We start from the raw sequence: 22,137 nt of genomic DNA on the forward strand, positions 1-22,137 counted from the left end.
CTTAAAGAAAGACTACAGCAAGCTACAATACAGAAGAAGTGATTATTGGATTAGTTTGAAAATAGTGATTTTAATATTTATTAAACATGACAAGAAGGACGTCATTGCTTCTCAAACTTTATGCCAACACAGGAAGACCAGAACAAAGAAAAAAAACTGACACAAATGAAATGTATCAGCGTTCAGTGGAAGGTGGTGACCTGGTCTTACTGTTCCTGTTGCCACAAAACCACAACCACTGCCTATGAAGCAGCTAAATAAAGACCATGTGAAAAGAGAAAATATTCAGCTGATGAGAAAACAGATGATTTAACACACTTGCTGTCTAAATACTTACTCTGACACAAATTAGAGAGGGTTATATTAGATCAGTTCTAATCCAGCCTTCTGGAAGAAAGTGCTGCACAGTACTGCAGGAGGAGTAATATGAAGTGAAAATAAGTGCAACCTCCTTGAAGCTTCTCTGAACATTTCATTATTCTTAGAATTCTTATATGTTTCCAGTACCTCAAGGAGGCCTACAAGAGAGCTGGAGAGGGATCTTTTACAAGGCATGAAAGTGATAGGAAAAAGGGAAATGGCTTTAAACTGAAAGAGGGCAGGTTTAAATTTGATACTAGGAATAAATTCCTCACTCAGCAGGTGGCGAGACAGTGGCACAGGATGTGCAGAGAAGCTGTGGATGCCCCATCCCTGGAAGCGTTCAAAGCCAGGCTGGATGGGACCTTCAGCAGCCAGGGATAGTGGAAGGTGCCCCTGCCCATGGCAGTGGGGTTGGAACTAGATGAGCTTTAAGATCCCTTCCAACCCAAATCATTCTATGACTCTGTGTTTGCTACTAACAAAGACAGGCATTCTCATTGTTGCTTTAGAAAAACAGACTATCCTTTATAGTCAAGATAATTAATGTAACTACAATAGTTTTAAGAACTACACTGGCTTCATAGTGCTTCTTCCATTGCTTTTCTTTACACTTTCTGACCATTACTACTAATGTTTGAAATGCTTGATACATATTTTGACAAACGGGTTCCCAACTACCGTGCACACTGCTCCAACTCCACTGCAGTGATTGAGGACAAGAGAAGATAAAGCCAACACTCTTTGCAATCTGAAGAGTTAGAGGATGGACTCTAAACAGAAACCACTCTTTGCTTTTGGTATAGCAACACCCATAACTAAGTCTTTTGTCAACCAGTTTTTCTCTGATCAACAGCTTAAGCAGATGAAACTATTTAGCAATCCAGAAAGGTGAGCACTGTACAGAACTCATTAAGTAGAAAAAAAATTTACAGACATATATATATATATTTAAAAATATATTATTATATATATATAATTGAATAAAGGACAAGTTTGAGGAGAGACAGTAAAGCATGGGTTGGGATAATAACAGTTCAAAGTTTTCATTTTTTACAGTACTTCAATGAACAATAAGAGCCTTGAATAAATAATTTCATAAGCTAATTTAAATAAAATACAGTATTCTAAACAGTTACCCGCAGTCTATAACAGTCCAAAATAATATTGACACAGAATGTTACAAAGACCATTTTCACTATCAATCTTTTAATGTCTTTATTCAACCTGTTCTTTTGACGGTGCTCTTTACACCGTGTTTGCAACAGCTGGTAATCAATTCATATATTCAATCCACATAGATATATATATATATATAATTTTTTTTTTAATTGAAACATTTTTCTCAGCACAGTTAAAAGGAAGACTTAATTATATCCATGCTTCCTAAAGCAAAGGCATATAGACACTGTGGGTGGTTCTTGAAACCCTTCCCTCCCTCTTCTTGTGGTGGTCCCTAAGAATCTGGCAGCAGGAACAGCTCAATATACGGCTACAAATGCTGAGTCTGAAAACCATATATTCTCTGTGTTCCCACGGCACAAAGCTCAGTTACGGATGTCACCACAGACAAGCAACCACACCACAATTACTGTGAAGCTTCCAGTTGAATGAAAAGTCATTGGAAAAGAGAAAACCATAGAGGAAAAAGGGGGGGAAAAGGTCAACAGATGAAGGAAAAAACGAAAGAAAAAACTCATAATGATTGCATTGCAGATAAGAAAATATGCAGTTAATGTCAACAGTGAATCAATTCTAAAGAGGGAGGTTAAATACAGCTTGGAAAATTATGTAATAGGCTTTGAAAAGAAGAGTAAAAGATTTTAAAAACCTGCTTCACCTGTATCTATTATACCTTTAAGCATACTTTTGATGAGATACTACTTTTACTTCCTTTGTCCAGAAAAATTAAGTAAATCTAAACTTCACTAACTGAATAGTGTGAAAATCCAGACATGAAAAGGTTTTTAATTATTTTCTAATAAACCTTTGATAACGTATTCTGTTCTAATATTATTTTAATGCCTCCACCAGAAGTGCGGATTAAAGCAAAACATACAAGTTTACAAGAAAAATATTAGAAGACACTAAGTAAGGTCCAAAGAGGATGATTTTTAGTGTCTGACTACAATCTATTTTTCCTTTAGAAACCATTTTAACAAGAGTTTCCTGAATTATCATCATTTTAGAGATCACAAATTGAAGTCAAAGTGATATTATAGCTGGAAATATTTTGGAGGGTGGGACAAAAGAATAGTTATGAGAGGCCTAAGCTTTACTTCAGGAAGTACACTCAAAGGCCCAGAGTTCTCACTGATTTCAAGTACAAGAAAGCAAACTGGTCAGTTCATGATGATCACTGGATTTTTCTGATGCTCCTCTCTATAAAATGGGTGAATTTGTAACATTCAGCTTGCCTGCAATCACATATGAATGAATTCTCCAGGGAAAAAGAGAATTAAATTCTGTTCCCAAAGGCAGTATTCAGCTGTCTAAATTATAATACTTCTTGAAGCACATTCATTCTTGATTTAATCTTTCAAGAATCAGGACTGTGATTTTCCACTACACCTGACACTAAAACATGCCCAGCCTGGGCAGAACAACAATAGTCTCACAGAAGACAAAGAGAGACAAGAGGCAGAGAGTGATTATAAGCTGAATGGTAAGTATATAAGGAAATTATGATTGTACAGCCAGTCTACAGCTCTGACACCTTTTAAATTTCAAGTATTCAACTTCAAATGGAGACAATGGCTTTAGAAGTAAAACCTTTACATGTAGTATCCCAGGTTTCCAAAACATGCTTGCAAATTAAACTCTCCTATACCTATATCTCCTCTGTATTTTCAACTGATGGAACATCTGTTGATAGAGGAAATTTGTTACATTCTCAGTGATCCAGCATCAGAGAAAATTACTTTACTGAATGAGTTTCATGGAGACTTCAGTAGCACCGATATCCTGTGGTCCTGCAGTCTCTGGAGTTTAGTCTACTTGATGGAAAAGGGTGACTTTTTTCCTCATTAAAACTGAGGAACACTGCTAACACTTCTACAGGCAAAATCAAGAGTGGCACTAAACAGTCTGGTGTGTTAGTTGGTTTTTTAATAGTTCAAAGCTGTATTAGAGCATGAGCGCTTAATATAGTGCATGTTACATTTGAATAATGAATGAGTGGATTTAGTCAAGCAAGAGAATAATCAAATTCACTTACTGGCTAATTTGAATAACCAGTAAACAGAGTATGATGACCTCTAGCAGTCAAGCCTAAACCAGCATTGTCCGTCCCTGTCCACGATCCTTAGCAGTAAGAATCACTGCTGTCATGGGCATCCATCTTTTCAGGTCAGTTTCCCTTCTGCCTGAATCTTTCTTGATCATCCCTCCATTTTGTTCTAATTCTGCTTCTTCCTTTTTTTCTTTCCAAGTTGCCATGCCTAAATTTCTGCTTTGTATTCCTGTCTGCAGTACAGCAAATCCTGAAAAGGCTTTCCTCAGTCCTTTAACTGACAATTCCCAGCTCCACCTGCAGCTTGTCATTCTGCCAGCACAAACTACCCTTCTTTTCAACTTATGATTCCATTTGCCTCTCCAAATCTCTTCTCTGAATCACTCGGCCAGCAGGACATCTACTCACCATTCTTTCACAGATGCCTTGCACAAGCTCTGTGCATGATCCACAAGCAATACACTTTTTTTGCCTTCATCCTTTTATCTTCTCCTACCCCACTTACTCTGTCCAGGTGTTCACATTTATTATGTCAGGTTTTGGCTTTTGCCCCAATCTCTTTCATTCTGCCACATTGTTTATAGTCACTCTCCCAATCACATTTAATGATTCCCAGATCTGTCATTTTCTTCCAAATTGCCTGCTCAGTCAGACTCTCACCCCCTCCACTGACTCTGTGTATCAGCCTACCCCCACATCTCCTCAGAAGCCCACATTGTTTTCTGCATTTAGCTCAGACAGCTTCCCTACCTTTCCAGCATACCAGAAGGGGAGAACGCCCACAACCCAAGAGGAACAACTGAAAATACAAAGCTGTGTTACAGGTGAAAATGTGCCGAGTTCTGCATAGCTCACACCCATGTGAGGGACCTGATCTATTAAACTCTTAAATTTGCAAGTTGCTCAATAAAAACTGGGCCAAATTTAAGCAGATATATAAAGTAATAGACAAGCATATTCCAACACTCCAAAACCCAGCAAATTTCACATCCCTCCTCGTATGTGTAAGAACAGTACCTACTTCAGTTTCTCTTCTTCCAACTTTTTTTTTTGTCCAGGTTGAATAAATGTAGGGTTTTTTTAGCTTTTAACAAAAACAAAGCAAGCAATTAACACAGCATATTTCTGTTCTGCTGTCCAAGGTTGGTGCTTTTGTCAACATCTGAGAAGAAGGCCTACTGATGGGAAGCATCATCACTGGTATTCTGATAGAATGTATTAAATTTACACTTTCAATAAGGGCAGTTAACTAGCACACTCACCATCTGTAGCTTTGACAAATCTACATAAAAATTGTCATCCCTTAAATCCTGGAATAATTTGTGCATAAAAGCTTATGAGTTTCTTTCATTGTATTTGTGCTCCACGGCCTTTCAAATTAAAATGCATCCATCCTTCCCACTGATTTTTTGAAATTCCCTCTGTACCTATATGATACTGACAGTTAAGTACTTAGAGATGGCTAAACTCACTGGTGCTAACATTCATGTATCCATCAGTATCTCTTGTTATCTTTTGGACAGTTAGTGGAAAGCATTATTTAAAATAATGCTCCAAAATTTAAAATAGCTTTATAAAAAATGGACACGTGGTTAGCAATAGTCCATATTTTTCTTACCTTCTGTTATTTTTGGAAATTGTTTCCATGTGTTTACAAGTATTAAACAAGAGTAAAAAAAGTACTTTGATATTTCAGTGAATTTCTAAGATCCTGATACTGGGAGAAATTCGTGACAACTGTTTAATTTTGAATCAAGCAACTTCTGTGTATGACAAAATATTGCAGAATTTTATACTGATTTCCAATTCAGTACTTCGCTGTCAAAAGATGCTGATACTACACCAGTAAATTCTGTGCTGAGATCTCCTCTAGAATATCACACTTTTCTCTTAAGTTCCTCATTTACAGGTATTGGTAAGACAACAGCAAGAACAAATTAAAAACCTTTTGCATTAAATAATTTTGATCTTAATTTGCAGAGTACATAACTCTTCCATTTAGCCCACTTAAAATGTGTATCACAGTTCCAATACTTGTAATCTTCGAAAATTACGTAAAAAAAAGCCTATTTCCTGAATAAGTGCAGATCAACAAATGATACTGTATGAAGTAATATGCTACATTGATTGCTCACACAATACTAATTTGTAATCATACATAAACTATGATATACCTGTAAAAAATCTCTTACTGGTACATCTTAAAAGGTTAGACTTCAAGAACAGAAAGAAGCACTCTGAAAACGTCTTCAATTTCTATCAGTTTTAGAGTTTTACATATAAAAAGTTTTTGGAGTATACAATTAAAGGTAACTTAAAATCTGCCAACCCTTTCATATTTTTTTTAAGTGCAGAAAATAACATGAATATTTTTACTATGACCACTATAACAGCAAAAGAGTACAGGAATTTTCAAATAAAATTTCTAGAGATTAATTTTTCAGGAATGACTAAGGACTCAATTTTACCTACTTGAAACCATGCAGGGCACAGTAAAGAGCCAGGAATGAATGAACTCTGAAACCCTGGTAGTAACATTTAATTCTCCCTCCAAATAATCCATATTTAAAAAAACCAAAAACAAACACAGAACAAAAAAACTATACAAAAAAACCCCAATAAATCATCAGAAAAATAATTATCATATTGGACAAAAAGTTAGTTCTGCAGTACCTTTAGGGGTGATAGCACTAGGACACACATCTTTTAGCAGGTCTCCCAAGGTATGTAACTGTCCTCCTGAAGCAATTGGTCGAAATAGCTTCTGTATAAAAGGTCTCTCTGTTGTTGCCTGTTTCAAGAAAAAATAATCAAACCAAACAATTTAAAGACCATGTAAATATGTAGTATTAGCACTTGAGACAGGTACACTATAGGACAGAACTAAAGGCTGCACCAGAAGAAACATCTGTTATTTCCATATTCCCCCTTCATCTCATGAAATGCAGGGAAGTTTTTGTTCATTAGCAATTACAAGTAAGCTGTCACTCCCAAAAAATTGTGAAGATAATGCATAGATAGTGTCATGGATACAAGAGTGTTACTTTTTTTCTTTAAAGCCCTCTATCTTCTGTTATGGGAATACAACCTGCTTTAATAAAAAATCATTTCAGTAGGAACTTCACTGAACTGCAACAATTTCTCAAATACGATGGATGGTGGCTTAGCCACTTTCATGTGCCACTTTCCTCAAGATATGTGGGGGTGTCTCTCACCCAGTCCCATAGACTTGTGCACCTTCAGGCTCCTTAGGTGTTCTCGGATCTGATCTTCTAGAGTGGGCAGTTCTTTATTTTCCCATTCCTTGCCTTGTCCCTTTTGGGACTTGGGCAGTCTGGCTGGAATACTTGCTGGTGAAGACTGAGGCAAAAAAGACACTGAATACCTCCACATTCTGGGTAAACAGATCTCCCATTTCTTCTGGAGAGGGCTCACAATTTTTCTAGTCTTCCTTTATCCCTGACATTCCTATAGAAGCTTCTCTTGTTGCCCTTAATGTCCCTGGCCAAAATGAATTCTATCAAATCTTTAGGACTTATTTAACAATAAGTGGTTCTGTTAAGGTAGCTCTCTTCTTTGGGTATCTGTAAAAGCAGCTCCTGGGCAGCAAGAACCTGACATTGCAAAGACAGGCAAAGCTTTTTTCCTGACAACATTACATCTCACCCAAACTCAGCACCTGAGTCAGAGAAGTTAAAGGTCTCATATTCAACCAACCCAAACATTTTAATCTAGCCCCAAAGTGTTGCTGACATTTTTCTGGTAGCAGCTAAATCCCAAAAGCAGTTGATGTGCCCTGCATTGAGGATGAGTGGGCTCCAGCAAAAGAGATTTTCATCACATATTATCTTGATTGGAATAAGCAATACAAACTATTGCTTCTTTCAATCCTTTCAGAGGGACAATCCCTCTAAAACATTGTTTTAGTCGAAACAATTTTGTACCAGGTTTAGTTTTTAAAAATAATTGGATATTCACAGAAGCCCAGTCATAACTCCCAAGCGCTTAATGCCTGAAGTAGCAGAAGTGGAAATAAACAGAAGTATGCAGTCAAAGGTTGTTAACATCAACAGACTTTTAAGGTAAGAATTTCCCAAGTGGATACTGCAGTTTCTCATTATTTATTAATAAATTAAGAACAATTTTTCCCCCAGCTATAATAATTTAATGCCAAGAGGGAAAAGCCAAAGCTGTATTTCTCAAGTCTCCCACATAGTTGCTGACTGCTGCAAACAATATCCTTAGATGCTATCATGAAACATTATAGAAAATGAATTCAATTTTGCATTTTAAGTGTTAAGCAACACAGATGTGGTAAAGTAAATAAAAATCACTGGTCTTCATCAATGTTAAAATGATAAAAGTAACTGCATATTGTTTATACAAAGACTGTGGTTCACAAATCTAATCCTACAGGCAGAGTATTACCCCAAGATGCTTACACACTTCTTCCCTCACACATAGCAGATGCTTTATGCATTAAAAGAATCAAAAGAAAAGTCCCATCCTACATTCCAAAATATTTATAGGATAACTTTTCAAAGCATCTTATTCATACAGGAGCATAGTTTTAGAAAAACCTTGCCATCACCCTTCAAGTCTAGCGATACAAGACCAGCTGACTACAACTTTCTACTCCAGTATCACCATCCCTGCGAGTCCTGGCCAGGCTGGACGGGGCTTTGAGCAGCATGGTTTAGTGCAAGATGTCCCTGCCCGTGGCACGTGGGTCAGGCTCGATGACCTCTGAATGGCCCCTTCCAACTCTATTCCAAACTATTCTATGATTCCATTTACTACGACAAGACATGAAGGAACAGCCCCCCATGAATAGCTACTTATATAATCTTGTGTTCTGTACAATATTTGCTTAATCAATCATGAGAAAAGGTACTACCTGCAATCTAACCCATAGAGATACCACTGCATAACGGATAATGATTTTAAATAATCTACACAAGATCTAAAGCAAATATTCATACAATATCTATAATTTTACCAGCTAAAATTATCATACCTTCAACAGAAATTTGGAATTTTAAAATTTATTTTATTTTACAGTGTAGCCTCCATGTAGTTGTGAGCTGTTCAAGATTCCGGATGCATTTCCAGGATAAAACAGGTGAAAGTCAATCAGTAATTGCTAGCCTCTGCACAGAAAATGCCTTCAAGTATATGAGCATATGAAGACAATCACTCAGCTTAAATCTCATTATTTCAGAACAAATGAAGATTTTACTCTTTTGAAAAGAAAGTTTAAGCCCTGACTTAATGATAGGAGAGTGAGGGTGAAAACAAATTACACTACAATGAGAAAGATTAAAATTATCTGTTCAGGAATACTGGCATTGAGAAGAGTTATAGGTGAGGGCAAGTTTTAAGAGGCCCTTTAATGCAGTGCAAAGCCTCACAGGATCACAGACAACCTATACAGTCACATACTATGCTAACAAATGTAACTCTTTCTTCCCTATCATCTGGGAAAAAAAAAAAAGTTGTCAGCTCGCCTGGTCCTTTTCAGAATCAACACAACACCAAACACTGCATGAAATCCACAATTTAATTAGTCAGATACTTTATACAGGATGCATCTTAAAATGAAAAACATAACTCACAAACCACTGGGTTTTAATCTGGAAAAATCACAGTTTACCACTATTTTCATCAAGAGGAAGGGATTTGGATTTTCTGCCTAAACATTCAGCTGTTCCTCAATATTCAAACAAATAAAAGTTACCATACATATTGAACCCACAAAGTAAAAAAAGTATTTCTTACAATCCCAACATGCATATAGGCTGGCAACCTAAAGCAATAAAAGCTGAGACCTCCCTACATATTCCATCATATTTTCAGTAACTTGTCAAATAGTCTGTGCTGCTTTGTAGTGAACAACTTTACATTAAAAAAAGCTCACTTAATTTCATAGAACTATTTTGTTTAAACTCACTTAAACTCAACCAAGAAGCTTTAGAAGTAACAAGAGTTTGCACAATGATGCAAGTTATTTTATGTAAAAGAGAAAGAACAGGAAAATTAAATAGTCCCTGAAAATAAAATTATGCAAATATTTGCTAAAATATATTTTTCCATATATTTTAGATGTCTTCTACTTTGTAGAAATGTTTTCAATTAAGAATCTCAATGCACAATTGAGATTCTAACTGAATAACTGATGAGTTGCTGTAGTCACAGAATCATCACAACACCATTCCTGTCCAAAAGCAAGACACTGCAAATCCCCATATGAAATACTGTTCTTTCACTGGTGCTGAAATGTTGGGGTTTTGATGAAATTTCAGGATGGGTACCTTTGACCTCTTTTTGCTTAATATTAGACCAATTCATTGAGTATTTAATTGTGGAGAAGGTACAACAATGTTTCTGGGTGGGAGTTAATGGATTTTTGTTGTTTTATTTCTTTCCTTTTAAAAAAACTTTACAGAAACTTCAATCTCTTTCATAAAGATGATTTTCAGCTCAACAAGCTGAAGTACACACAAAAATGATCTTGTTTTATCTATTTGAAATCTGTCACCTTTCAAACTTCATTAAGTTTTCATTAAGAAACTCTTGAGCTTCTATTACAAGAGGCATAAAACACACCAATGTGGTATGTCTTTATTCTGTAATCAATTTCTCCTTTCCTCTTCAAATCTTCCAAGCAATAGTGAGCGTCTCCCAGACAGCTCACTGCTTCATTCTATACCTTTGATAATTTTTCTATTTAATTTACCCTTTAAGATGTTGGGACCGGAACAACATTCCAAAAAAAAGACTATTTCTAGTATTTCTTTAGTTTCTGCAAAGTCGACCAAGTAGATGTTCTAGTTATGATTTTGTGTGCTTTGAATAAGGCTGGCATTGCTTTTGTTAGCATTCAAAATTTTGAACTGGTTACCTGCAACATCACATCATTGTTCAGAGAAAAAGGTGCAACTCAATATAAAACAGAATTAAGTATTTTTACTAAAAGAAGCAAGTAATGCTTTTATACATCCAACACATAACTAAAACACGTAAGACAAAAAGAACAATAGACATTCTCAACACACCTACCCAGAATTACCACAAAAATTGAGTAACTGACAGAACATGCTGTAGGTTGCAGGACTATCTATAAAATCAACAAATGTATTAAATCAAATTACCTGTTTTTCCCACACTACATTTTAAATTTCTCTAATAAATTAGACATTTTTAGTGGCTGCAAAAATTCCAACATATATACCTGAGTTTATCATATGAAAAAATAATTAATTCTTTCACCTATTTTGGGACTTTGCATCAGAATTTCTACAGTTATATGGTGCAAAAAGGACTCTTTGATTTCCTCATTGAATTGAAGGTCTTAATCATGATGGACAGGAATTTTACAATCCCTAATATTTTTGAGAGGCCTGAAACAACAATGACCAAAAAAAGATTCCACAAACAGGCTACACATAACACATTTAATTACATTAATTCCAGACACCTGAATTAGTAGTGCAGAAGTTTATCACTAGATTGAAGCTGAAGATGATTCTATGAATGCATGCACATATGCTTTAATATGGTCATGCTAAATGTGTAAGTCTATAATGATACCTCTATAAAACTCCTTAGATGAGGAGGTAATCATCATATCAGTGAGATGTGTCGAGGAATCACAACAACATGTGAAATGAAAATTCTGTTATTCTTGAAAGCACTCCTAAAAGTATTACACAAACTGAAAAACATTTAGGTGGTGTTGAACATAAATGATCACTGGTTTTTAAAGCAAGATGAACATAAATGATCACTTTTTAAAAGCAAGATGAATTACATGATGTGTTTTCTTGGTAGAAGCTTTAACAGAACTTAACAATGGCCCCCATAACATGTGGCAAGTATTATGTCAAGAATTGATGCAAGTAATAATGCTAAAATTATCTAGTATCTTAGCCAAAACTGTAGTCAAATTAAAGCCACAACTAGAATTATAAACACATCTGGAATAAGGTTAAAATTTTATGTAGTAGACCTTATTACAGTTATGTCTAGACAATAATATTGAACCATTTTTGATCATGAATGGTTAAGGACTATTCTCCTAATCACTCATGGACAACAACTTGTGTCTTCCTTGATGCCTTTCATTAAACAAAGCATACTTATGAAGCAACTGCAGTTCTGTCCTAACTTTGTACATAACCAACACTAGTTTATCATTATAAACCTACAGAGAAATATGGCAACTATTTCAGTTAATTCTCCCTTACATTGCTGAGGTCAATTACTTGCTCATCCTAAAAAAGATTAAAGAACCATTTAAAATATCTCCCTTCTCAATATTATTTGAACTGGCAGAGAATGCTTCCTTACAATATTTTAGAAAAAACTTTACGTAATAGCAACAAAATGAGTAATTAGGACCATATAAAACATTTGAAAGTTAATGTCCCACCACATGTTCAAGTTATCTGAAAAAGATATGTGTAGCTAGAAAGCACCGATTAACAAACTGATTAAAAATTTAATGGCCTGAGTGCATTGTGACACTTCACAACTGAAGACATTGCTTAAGTTTCTGTAACTGTTTGTGTAGCTGCATCATGTTGTCTACACTGATTCTGCACTCAAAATACTTTCTGATGTTCAGACAGATATTTATATACATTGATGAGATCTCCTCACCCCCAAGTCTTTTCTTCTCTAGACTGAACAGCCTTTTTTCACCTCTGATGTTAGATTTACTAGATCTTCTCAGTGGTCCTTTACAGTACTCTCATCCCATATCTCCATGTCTCTCTTGAACTGAAGAGCCCAAAACTTGATTCCAGGTGTGGTCTCACCAGTGTCGAGTAGACTGGAGGGATCATTTCCCTCAAGCTGTTGACATCTCTCATCCTACAGCAGCCCAGGATATAATTTACCCTCCCTGTCATAGGTCCCACTGCTAAGGTCGTTTTGTACCTTGTGGGTCATTTTTAACAAGAGTATTTATTGCCAAAGGTTCCAATTCCATACAAAATGTTGCAGAAGTATCACTCAAAATGCCTAACAAGCATGCCTGAATCACATTCTGGCTGTTGCCTGGTCTTTCAAATTATCTATTACATTTTCTTGTGCAGGGAAAGTAGCACTGTATTCTCTGAACAACTGGATTTGCATTACTTAATATCAGGTGAATTGGACAGGTCCTAGAAGCAGAACAAAGTCAACACTTGAAACACAGCAGACAGGAGGCAACCATCACACAGCCAGAAATAGCAGAGACTAAATACAAAAAACAGCTTCAAGAGGCAGTTTTGTTGAGCCTTGAGAAGACAAACACACCTACAATAAAAGCATGGCCTCAAAGTAATACATTTCCTTCCCAGGAAATAATTTGTAACGGGTAAAATATCAAGATAACTGAAGAGTTAGGGACAAAAAAACTATAGTGCTCTTCACAGCTGAAGCGCTTTATGTGCAAATGCAGACCTAAGCCTCACTTAAAAATTGAGTAATTGAACACTGACTACCTATCAAACAACTTTAGAAATGGATTTACATCCACAAAATCAAATACTACTTGCTGAAGAGCAGTGAAGTATACAATATCTCAAAAATCTCTTTCAAGCTACTTCAAACCATTAAATCCAATCATTTGCTGTAGCTTTCTACAGTAATGATTAACTAAAAGGAGATCCTATAATCAAGGGCAGCAAAATTTTAAAAAATTGTTTGCTAATTTATATTGTATTTCTAGAGTGTGGTATCATATCCCACTTCCTCATAGGTTTGTTCCATTCCACATTTACCTGTAGAGAATTTGCTTTTACTCTTCTGGAAAATGCAAATAGAAGTCTCGGTACTTTCCAAAAAAGAGAACACTTTCTGTATTTTCTAATCCTCAATTCTGTGCAAAAGTTAACCTGCTTTAGTCACCTGTTTTATTTAAAAATAAGTAAAGGTGGAATGCTGATATTGGTAAGTCAAAACAGGTACTGTCTGCGGCTTTCATCTCTGCAGAGTTTTGCATCAGCATCAAAAGATAGCTAGGCTTAGTTCTATGGGCATTGCTTATGCTGCACAGCCACAGAAATAACCCTTGAAGATGACATTACTCATTTCTCTGAAGAAAAAAATTACATATCAGCTTTTCCCCTTTTTCTGAGGAAAGCAGCTCACCAACTATTTTTTTAAAATTTTGCTACTACATCAGAGTACAAGAGCCAGTCTCTAGGGAATACAGCTCCAGGTAAGCTTCAAGTAGGTAAAGTCCCTTTTCCCACAACATAAGCACCTGCCCACATTACACAGTATGTGATGAGAGTGGCAAATCTCTTTGTGTTGACTACAGCAAGTGAAATGGAAACGTAAAGTGATCAGCTTTAATGATCAGAGGAAAGGCAGCAATATACTAAAGAACACTGAAATTAAATTATAAGATCTGCAAGTAACCTTACACAGACCCAACTCAACTGAATTAACGTTTCATTCATTGTCTTCATCACAGCCTCTCAATGTATTGACATTCTTAAGAATAAAGATTCAAGGTTGAGGTAAAAAGTGCAATTTTTAAAAAATTGCATACATACACTAAGTTTCCTAACAAATTTAGGATGATATATAAATATACAAGATTACCACTTTAATGATACAGTTTAGGGAGCCACATTCTCATGGTTTAAATTCAAACTTGTAACATGAACACTTACCCAAACTTATTTACACTCAACTCTATTGTCATAAGAGAATTCAAAGAAAAGACAGCAATTGAAGAATTTTATACAATACCAATTGGTTAAAAAGTTGCTACCTATTTGTAATTGGGGGGTGCATAAGAGATAAGATTTAAGGTATTTTCAAATTGCCAATGGACTTTTTCCCGCCACACAAAGTGTTTTTTATTCCATTGTAATTCAAGATGTACTTTGACTTAATTTATTAATTTAGTAGGATTCTACTGGTTTTTCATATACTTAGATTCTTTGGGATTTACAAATAACTAAGTACTGCAAGGTTGAAAAAGGATTTAAAAAAAAATACTACCCATTTTACCCCCAATATGCAGAATTTGGTATATCCCTAATATTTTTTAAACTAGGTATAATGTAACTCAGAACCTCAACAAACTGTTTCTCATACAAGAAAAACTATTTTATTCATTGTATACAAGCTACATCTACACTCAACCCGGAAGAATTACTGCAGTTTCTAGTGACAGGCCTTTACTAGCTTAAAACCATCCAGAGCTCAACCACAGCTGAAAATCAACCCAAATAGAGGTTTTATAGCTCCATCTCCTTCCCTGAACACTGTGCAACTTTTACATTAGCTTTGAACTAGGCAGATTGACAGTTTTACAGACAACTTGGGCATATTTAAGGAAACCTTAGTCACGTTTTGACAACAAATACAATTTATCATCTCAGATTTTTTCTTTGAAACTTTGACTGACAGCTCCCATGCTGTACCAAGATTCTTAACGGCACAAGGCTGAACTTGCACATGGGTTCCTGAAGTCTTTCAAGAGAGCTGCATGAGCACTCCTCAACATAGAATATGTTAAAAAAGTCATCTTTAGCAGCATGGGTTTGAGCCAGCTCATTTCACTGTGCACTGTGATGCATAAGAAAAGCTTATGCAATTACAGAACCTGTGGTGGAACTGTGGTGATAGTGACCTTCAACTCAAGGTGAGAACAAGTCAAATTGCTATTACTTTCTGCACAGAACAAAACAAGCCAGTTCAGAAAACAAGTATTTAAGGATCACAATGCTCCTGTGCAATACTAGATAGAAGTGTTTCTTTCTCTTCCCCCTCTCCAATCATGAGGCATGAGGAAAAATATTTACCTAATAAAGCTTTTAAACTTTCTTATTCATAAAGCTATGATTTTGAAGTAATTTAAAACCGGTGAAAGTGCGCTACTGTTTCTTTAGTACTGAACCATCAGTTATTAGAATAACTTTGTTTCTCTTCAGCACAGAAATTCAGCTGAGCCCAGCTGTTACACAAATCACCATTTCACATGATTTTCCTATTCACTCAAACTTCTATCCTTGTAAAAGGAAGTTTTTAAGAAACAAATTGTCTATTTTCAGCATGTCCTTTATGAAAGCATCATTTTCAATAAATAAGAAAAAATTAAGATATTGCACAGGTCTGTTCAAGAGCATTCTACAACAGCCAACAAAATGCTGAAACTTGCTGTGTTGTGATGCCCTCTTCAGGTCGGCAACATATTTTCTACGAATCTTACTTGATGAGGTATTGCATTGCAACTTCTTTCATAACATTTTTCAGATCTGAAGTTTCAAGTAGCAACTAACTTCACCTGTATTCCATTAATGCTTGAAGCATTTTGGTTTAATATCCTATAAAAATTAACTTTACTTTTGTCCTTTATGTCTCCCTAACCTCAATACTAATCTTGACGATTATCGAACTATCAGCCAGCATTTGAAAAGATGACTAAAAATCAACTTCAGTACTGATAAGAAAGTCTCATGAAAAGAGTCTTAAAAAGCTCAATTGATTCAGCTTAGCAAAGAAAGCTCCTGATAATCGATAAGTGAATATGGGTGGTCAGAAAGTCACGTGACTTTAAATTGGGGTAAAGCAAAACAGAACCTAGAAACTGAAGTCAGACAAATTTCAGACTTGAAATGCAATGGAGACTTTCAACAACAACAACAACAAATTTAATAATATACTAGCATTAAAAGGTAGATTTATTATTATTTGAAAACTCTACCAGTAGACCCAGTATCTTTCCAAACAATCTCTTTTGACCAGATTTTTAAATAGTTATCATAATATGGGCCAAATTGCGCTGTTGATTTGCATACTTGCAATGGGTTTTGCAATTGCTTATCTGAGCTCTGCCAATTAACATGGAAATATGGATGAAACAGTCTTCAATTGCTTGGAAATGGCCACGCTTGAGCTTCTGATTCACTTATTGCAACAGATATTAATAATGTCTTAAAATATTTTATTTCCCACTCCCAGTTTTAGAGGACAGGTTATGGTAAACATTTATGTTGACTTAGACATCTCAATACTGCAGCTTTGATATAAAGAGCAAATGTTGAATTTAACTTATATATTATTGAGTATGGAGAACTTCACATGTTACAAAGGAAGATAAACATCCTCACAATCTACAACTGTACAACTTAATCTCAACATCTTAAGGGACTTATGATAGGAAAATCTGTTCAAAGTTAAGACCTAGTATGTAATTATAAGCAATAAAATTAATAAACTAATCAAAACCCTTAGAAAATGAAAGCAAAGGAAATACTCATTCAATACCAAATAAAGGAAAACACAAACAATCGTAGATCATCCCTCATTGGGATGGCAAACAGAAAACAGCCAGCCTGCCTCAAGCAATTGCAACTGTAAAAAAACTCCAGAGAACTCGGCATGAAGAGTTTTCATTCACTTGCCTTCCAATACTTTTGTAATTTTAATCACAAGAATGAAATACAATATACAGATTTAAATCCCACATACTCAGAGGGCAGACTCCACAGAAAAGCATGATGAAGTGGGTGAGCAAGACATGGGGAGAGAGCAAGAAACAAAAACTGGGGAATGACTACAAGTTAAGTGCACAACAGCTGAGACTCAGAATGCTCCCACAGCAGGCAGCAGTTCATCAGAGCAGTCTCTATCAGCACGTAGAGACTCCACTCCTGACTAATATGCCCTGTCACAGTGCCTGGAGCCAAAGACTGATGAAAACTTCCTGCTGTCTATCAGCCAGTTCGTTCAATTAGACTGTGAAACATCAGCTGGTCTTATAAACACAGGGGGAAATTCCACAAGCCAAACTAGCTCTAGAGTCAGACGTAAAAAGCTTGACACTTTGAATTCAAAATATTCTCAAAACGTTACTATTATTTTCTTTCTTGCCATTAAAGAACAAGTGCAAAAAGCACTCAATTCTATAGTACTATCACATAAAAAGGCAAAAAAGCTTTTGTGCACCTGTCAGTTGAAGACAAAGCAGCTTACACCTGTGAAGAGATGAAGTGGGGAACTTCTTTTTTGACACATCAAATTAAAAGTACCACAAAAATATAGTATTATTTTTAAACTGTCTCTGGTAGAAAAAGTTTCCACCTATGTCAAAGGTTTATCTGGTTCAAGTTCCATATGACACAGCTAACAGAATATGACAGAGAGCTGGCAATAAAATCACCAAAATATCTTCACTAAAAATTGCCAACGAGTTGATCCTTAGTGATTCTCAACACTTTTTTTTTTCATAATCTACTGTAGATTCCAGGATTCTGGTCCAATCTTAGCTGCTATACTTCAAAGAAGAGGTGCTGGACAAGGGTTTTTAAAATTACCTGTGGTTAGTTTAGTTCTGACTTACCCAAGTATGATGTTCATATTTTTGTCATTTCTTTCTCCCACACACTTCATCAAATTTGGTCACCACACAAGGTATGATTCATATTATTCTTTAGAAATGTATTTTAGTAGACAAACTTTACAACCAAAAGAGTTTTTGAGTTTTTAAAATAATTAATTCTTCAGTGAAAAAGATTATCAAATCACTTTATTTAATGCATTCTTTCTGCAGCAACTTTGCCAATTCACATTTAATTACAGCCGAGACTGGTTTTTCTTACTTGGTATCACAATCTAGTACAATTTTTTGAAGGAAAACAAATTAATCCACCTCCTACTGCCAAAAGGAAGAAAGTTCCCTTCACAGAATTTCCTTCTAATAATTTGGCATAATAGAAGGTATGGAGAATACGAGGAGGAACTCCTCCCATTGAAGGCAATGCCTCATCATTTCCTGCCATCCACTTGTACATTCTTTAATACCTACAAGAACACTGTGTGAAGACACACAGGGAATAAATATCCACTGCAACATAAACTCAGGTTAAACCAGGTGCTTATGCAGAGATACACAAGCAACCAATTAGAATGCCAAGAGGTCTCCTACCAGCACTAATGGAAATTAAATGCATTCAGGGTAGGGGTTAAATACATCTGAAGAACACTTCAGAATCAGTTATTTTTCCATATGCAAGTTTGTCACTAACTCCTTGTTTGCAATTAAATGATAATTTCACCCTTTCTAAGGCTTTCTGAAAATTCCTTTAAACACATAGAGCAGTAATCACTACACACACAAACAAACCAAATGAAAAAGCTGGAGACATTTGCACCCAGATTTTTAAAAAGACTGGAAATATTCAGAAACTCTAAGAGCAGCATTACTGAAAATAACATATACCAACCTTCTTAAAGGTTGTCTCAGCATCATCCTTATTTGTGTTTGGTCTTCAATTCTCAGTTAGATATTTTCAGTTTAAACTATAGCAAGTAAGGGCTTCCAATCAAAAAAGTAAGGGGAATCAATCACTGGTTCAAGTGATATATGTTATTGATTTATTTATTTTTAAAAAGCGTTATCAGCTTGAAATCATGTGGTATCATAGAAATCTTCTCTCATGCCCTAAAGATCTGCGACCTATTCAGAGAGCAAAACCTCTTTTTTGCAACCCATTTACGTGATTTCTATGAAAAGACTTTAAAAAACCCCACACCTATCAGAGAACAAGCAAATAACTTAGTCACCAACCAAACAAATGCTTTGAGTACTACTTTTCCTGATACATATTTTTTGATTCTTATACAAACGTTGCCATCTGCTGTGATCTCTGACAAAATAACTGACTTCCGTTCTCAATCTAAGGTTTCATTATGACAGTAAATGTCTTACATTTTACATTAAAAGCTACTCCAGCCCCACTGCAAGTCTGTATAGGCTTCTGTGGTCTTTATAACCTGTTACAGAGTACTATCAGAATATTCAGTACTATGAATAAAGGACTTTCTTTTCATAGCTATTGGTGCAAAATTTAAATATAAATAGAGTGAAACATTTTAACAGAGTACAACTGTTTAATTTACAGAGAGGCTACACAAATTTTTGTATAAGCTTTTAACCATACATAATTCCAAACTTCATTGTGACTTTAATGCTACATAAAATCAGTAGATGTCCTTAGGATAAGAAAAAAATTGTAAGGATTCCAAGGAATATGTCCCCAAACAAAATGCTGAGAAAAATAAAGTGCTGGTGTATTAAAACAGGGAAAAAAAAACCAAATTCAAAGCTAGTTTTGGGATGTAAGTATACAACTAGAAGACAAACATAAGAACTAGATGCAAGACCTTTGCCATTACTTCCACCTTAAAATGCCTACAAAAATAAGCCCATACAGTGGTTGAGGGAAAAGTGTTGCTCCTAAAGTGTTTGGCTCAGACCTTTCATAGGGCATTTTGCATCTAAAGCATTCTTCATAGTTAGTAGCTATTTTAAGTAACAGAATTAGGTTGTTGGACTGTTTTTTTTAAAAAGAATGGACAAACATCATCTACACCAGCTGTAGCACATTCTCAAGTATCACACACTTGCAACATAATAAATTTGAACTACCTATTAGAATAAGTACAGTCTATTTTGTCTGCTAATCCATACAACTCAAGGGTTCAGCAAAAATGAGCATGCAAAGTTAGGCCATAATGCTAGGAAAGGAAACATAATTCTGAAAACAGATTACAATATATGACACCTCAGTGGAAGAGTTTGATTTTATTTTATTGTCTCCTACCTGATAAATTCTAAATGGGATGTATCGAAATCCATTATCTTCTGGAGGATACTCCATGAGTTTTCGATTTATTGCCCAAAACTGCTCAAATTTATCTGTGAAGGTAAAATTAGACTTTGTCAATATCCGTAACATTTTTTTTCAGCCTAAAGAGGTAAATGAGACATAACTGGAACAACATGCAAACTTTTCTTACAGAAGTTTAAACTGTGTTAATTAATTTTTCCCACATTTCTCATCCCTATCTAGCCTGAAGCCAAAGGTAGGTCATCTGCATTCTCCTATGAAAACAGTGATGTGGTGATTTATTGAACTGAAAGAGAAAGCAACTTTAACTCATATCTTATCTCCCACTGTTAAGGAAATATTGGACTATAAATTATGGATTTCATTACCTCAACTAACAGTGCCTATTTCTCCATTACCTGCTGTTACTGGTCCATACTGTCTCACAGTCTGCTAAAAACATCTTATTGTTCTTAGCTATAACTGAACAATGGGTGTAAAGTATAAAGAAACTAAAGCAAGAGAAATACTTCTTCAGTGGTTTACATTTGGATACGTAGATCTTAAAATAATCTGCAACAATGCATGATATGATCTGAAAATATACTTCCAGGTTCATGACATGACCTAAAAATAAAAGTTTATGCTTGTAACACATTTTTGTTATTATCCAAATAAGTAAGGTAAATAGCCTGCATACCATTTCACGCTGCTCAGACATTACAAGAACTAAATAGTTTATTACATTTAAAATGTACTAATGACAGCATAGGTTTAAGAGTAATAAAGGCTTTTATACATGCAAATCAATTATTCAAATGAAGCAAACAACACCACAAGTGACAGAAAGAAATACAAAGAGCTAACATGAATAAAGCTGCTGCTAGCCTTACTGAAGAAGGCAGCTTTAGGAGGAGAAGAGCAAGAGATCAAATTCCTTATAGGCCCTAACTCTCCCAAGACACCAAATACAGTGGATGTTTCCACAGAAGGAACACATAGTCTCCAATTTTCTCACCTAGAAACAATGTTCAGCCAAGTCTCAAGAAGCTGCCTCTTACAGAATATACCCATTACAAAATTCAGCCCCAGTGACGCAAGGTAAAATTCAGAAATGTGTTCACAGGACAAAGGTTCTTCCTATTTCCAAAAGCATTGATTACACTTAAAGCAACCACAGCAAATGAGTTTGAGATTTGCTTCACGCCAGCATACAGTACAGATGCCTATCAGTGCACTAAAAGGCACAGGTATATACTGCAGGATTGCTTTTCCTGACTGAATGCAACACAAGGCAGGAATTTCCAAGAAACTGGGAACAAACTCCTGCCAGGTATGCTGTAGCAGCATTTCCTGATACTTATCTGAGAAAGTACTTCCACACCCTTGTTTCCTGATTAGCAGCAAGTGCCTCTTGACAGGCACTTACCTGAGCCACAGTCAGCACCACCAGGCAGGCACCTGCCCGGCATGAGGAGCTGCCTGGATGCAGGGTGTTAGCCAATCATTCACTGGGCTGGGAGTGACAGTGACAACCTTGGAGCAGACTATAATCAAACAATCCCACATTTGGAACCCCAGTCTACAGAGTCAGAGGTTTAGTCTTAAAATGTCCAACACAAAGGATGACTGTCTCCTCCTCAGGAACTCTTTCAGAGAGTAGGTGAAGATTTAGCATGCTTCCTTTTTTCTTGGAGGCAGCACTCAGAATGACTTGTAGCTTTCACTACAGATGGGTGAACAGGCATTCCACAGTAGGCACTGATAGATTTATACTCCAATTACCACTTCTAACTCACTTGAGAAAACTGTTATGGTGATACACAAAACAAAACAATTCAAACCTACTTAAGCTAGTGAGCTTCAGCAGACTTAAATAAGGAATCTCCATATTTGGAGACATCCTACTTGGACAGAAATAAAACA

General features: G+C 35.7%; 1 protein-coding gene across 2 annotated transcripts in view; it reads right to left on the reverse strand.

Moving 5' to 3' along the window:
• The window catches only part of ATG5 (autophagy related 5), a 70,737-nt gene that overhangs the window by 19,684 nt on the left and 28,916 nt on the right, over nucleotides 1-22,137 (reverse strand). For both annotated transcript variants that reach the window (XR_012055003.1, XM_002196065.6), the window contains exons 6-7: nucleotides 20,206-20,300; nucleotides 6,266-6,383 (exon numbers count right to left, since the gene is read on the reverse strand). Coding sequence is in view for 1 of the 2 variants with exons in the window: in XM_002196065.6 (XP_002196101.1) it covers nucleotides 6,266-6,383; nucleotides 20,206-20,300 (213 nt within the window). In the remaining variant the exon portion in view is untranslated. The remainder of the gene's footprint in view (nucleotides 1-6,265; nucleotides 6,384-20,205; nucleotides 20,301-22,137) is intronic.

This window comes from Taeniopygia guttata, chromosome 3, assembly GCF_048771995.1.
Source record: "Taeniopygia guttata chromosome 3, bTaeGut7.mat, whole genome shotgun sequence".
In the NCBI taxonomy this organism is placed as follows: domain Eukaryota; kingdom Metazoa; phylum Chordata; class Aves; order Passeriformes; family Estrildidae; genus Taeniopygia; species Taeniopygia guttata.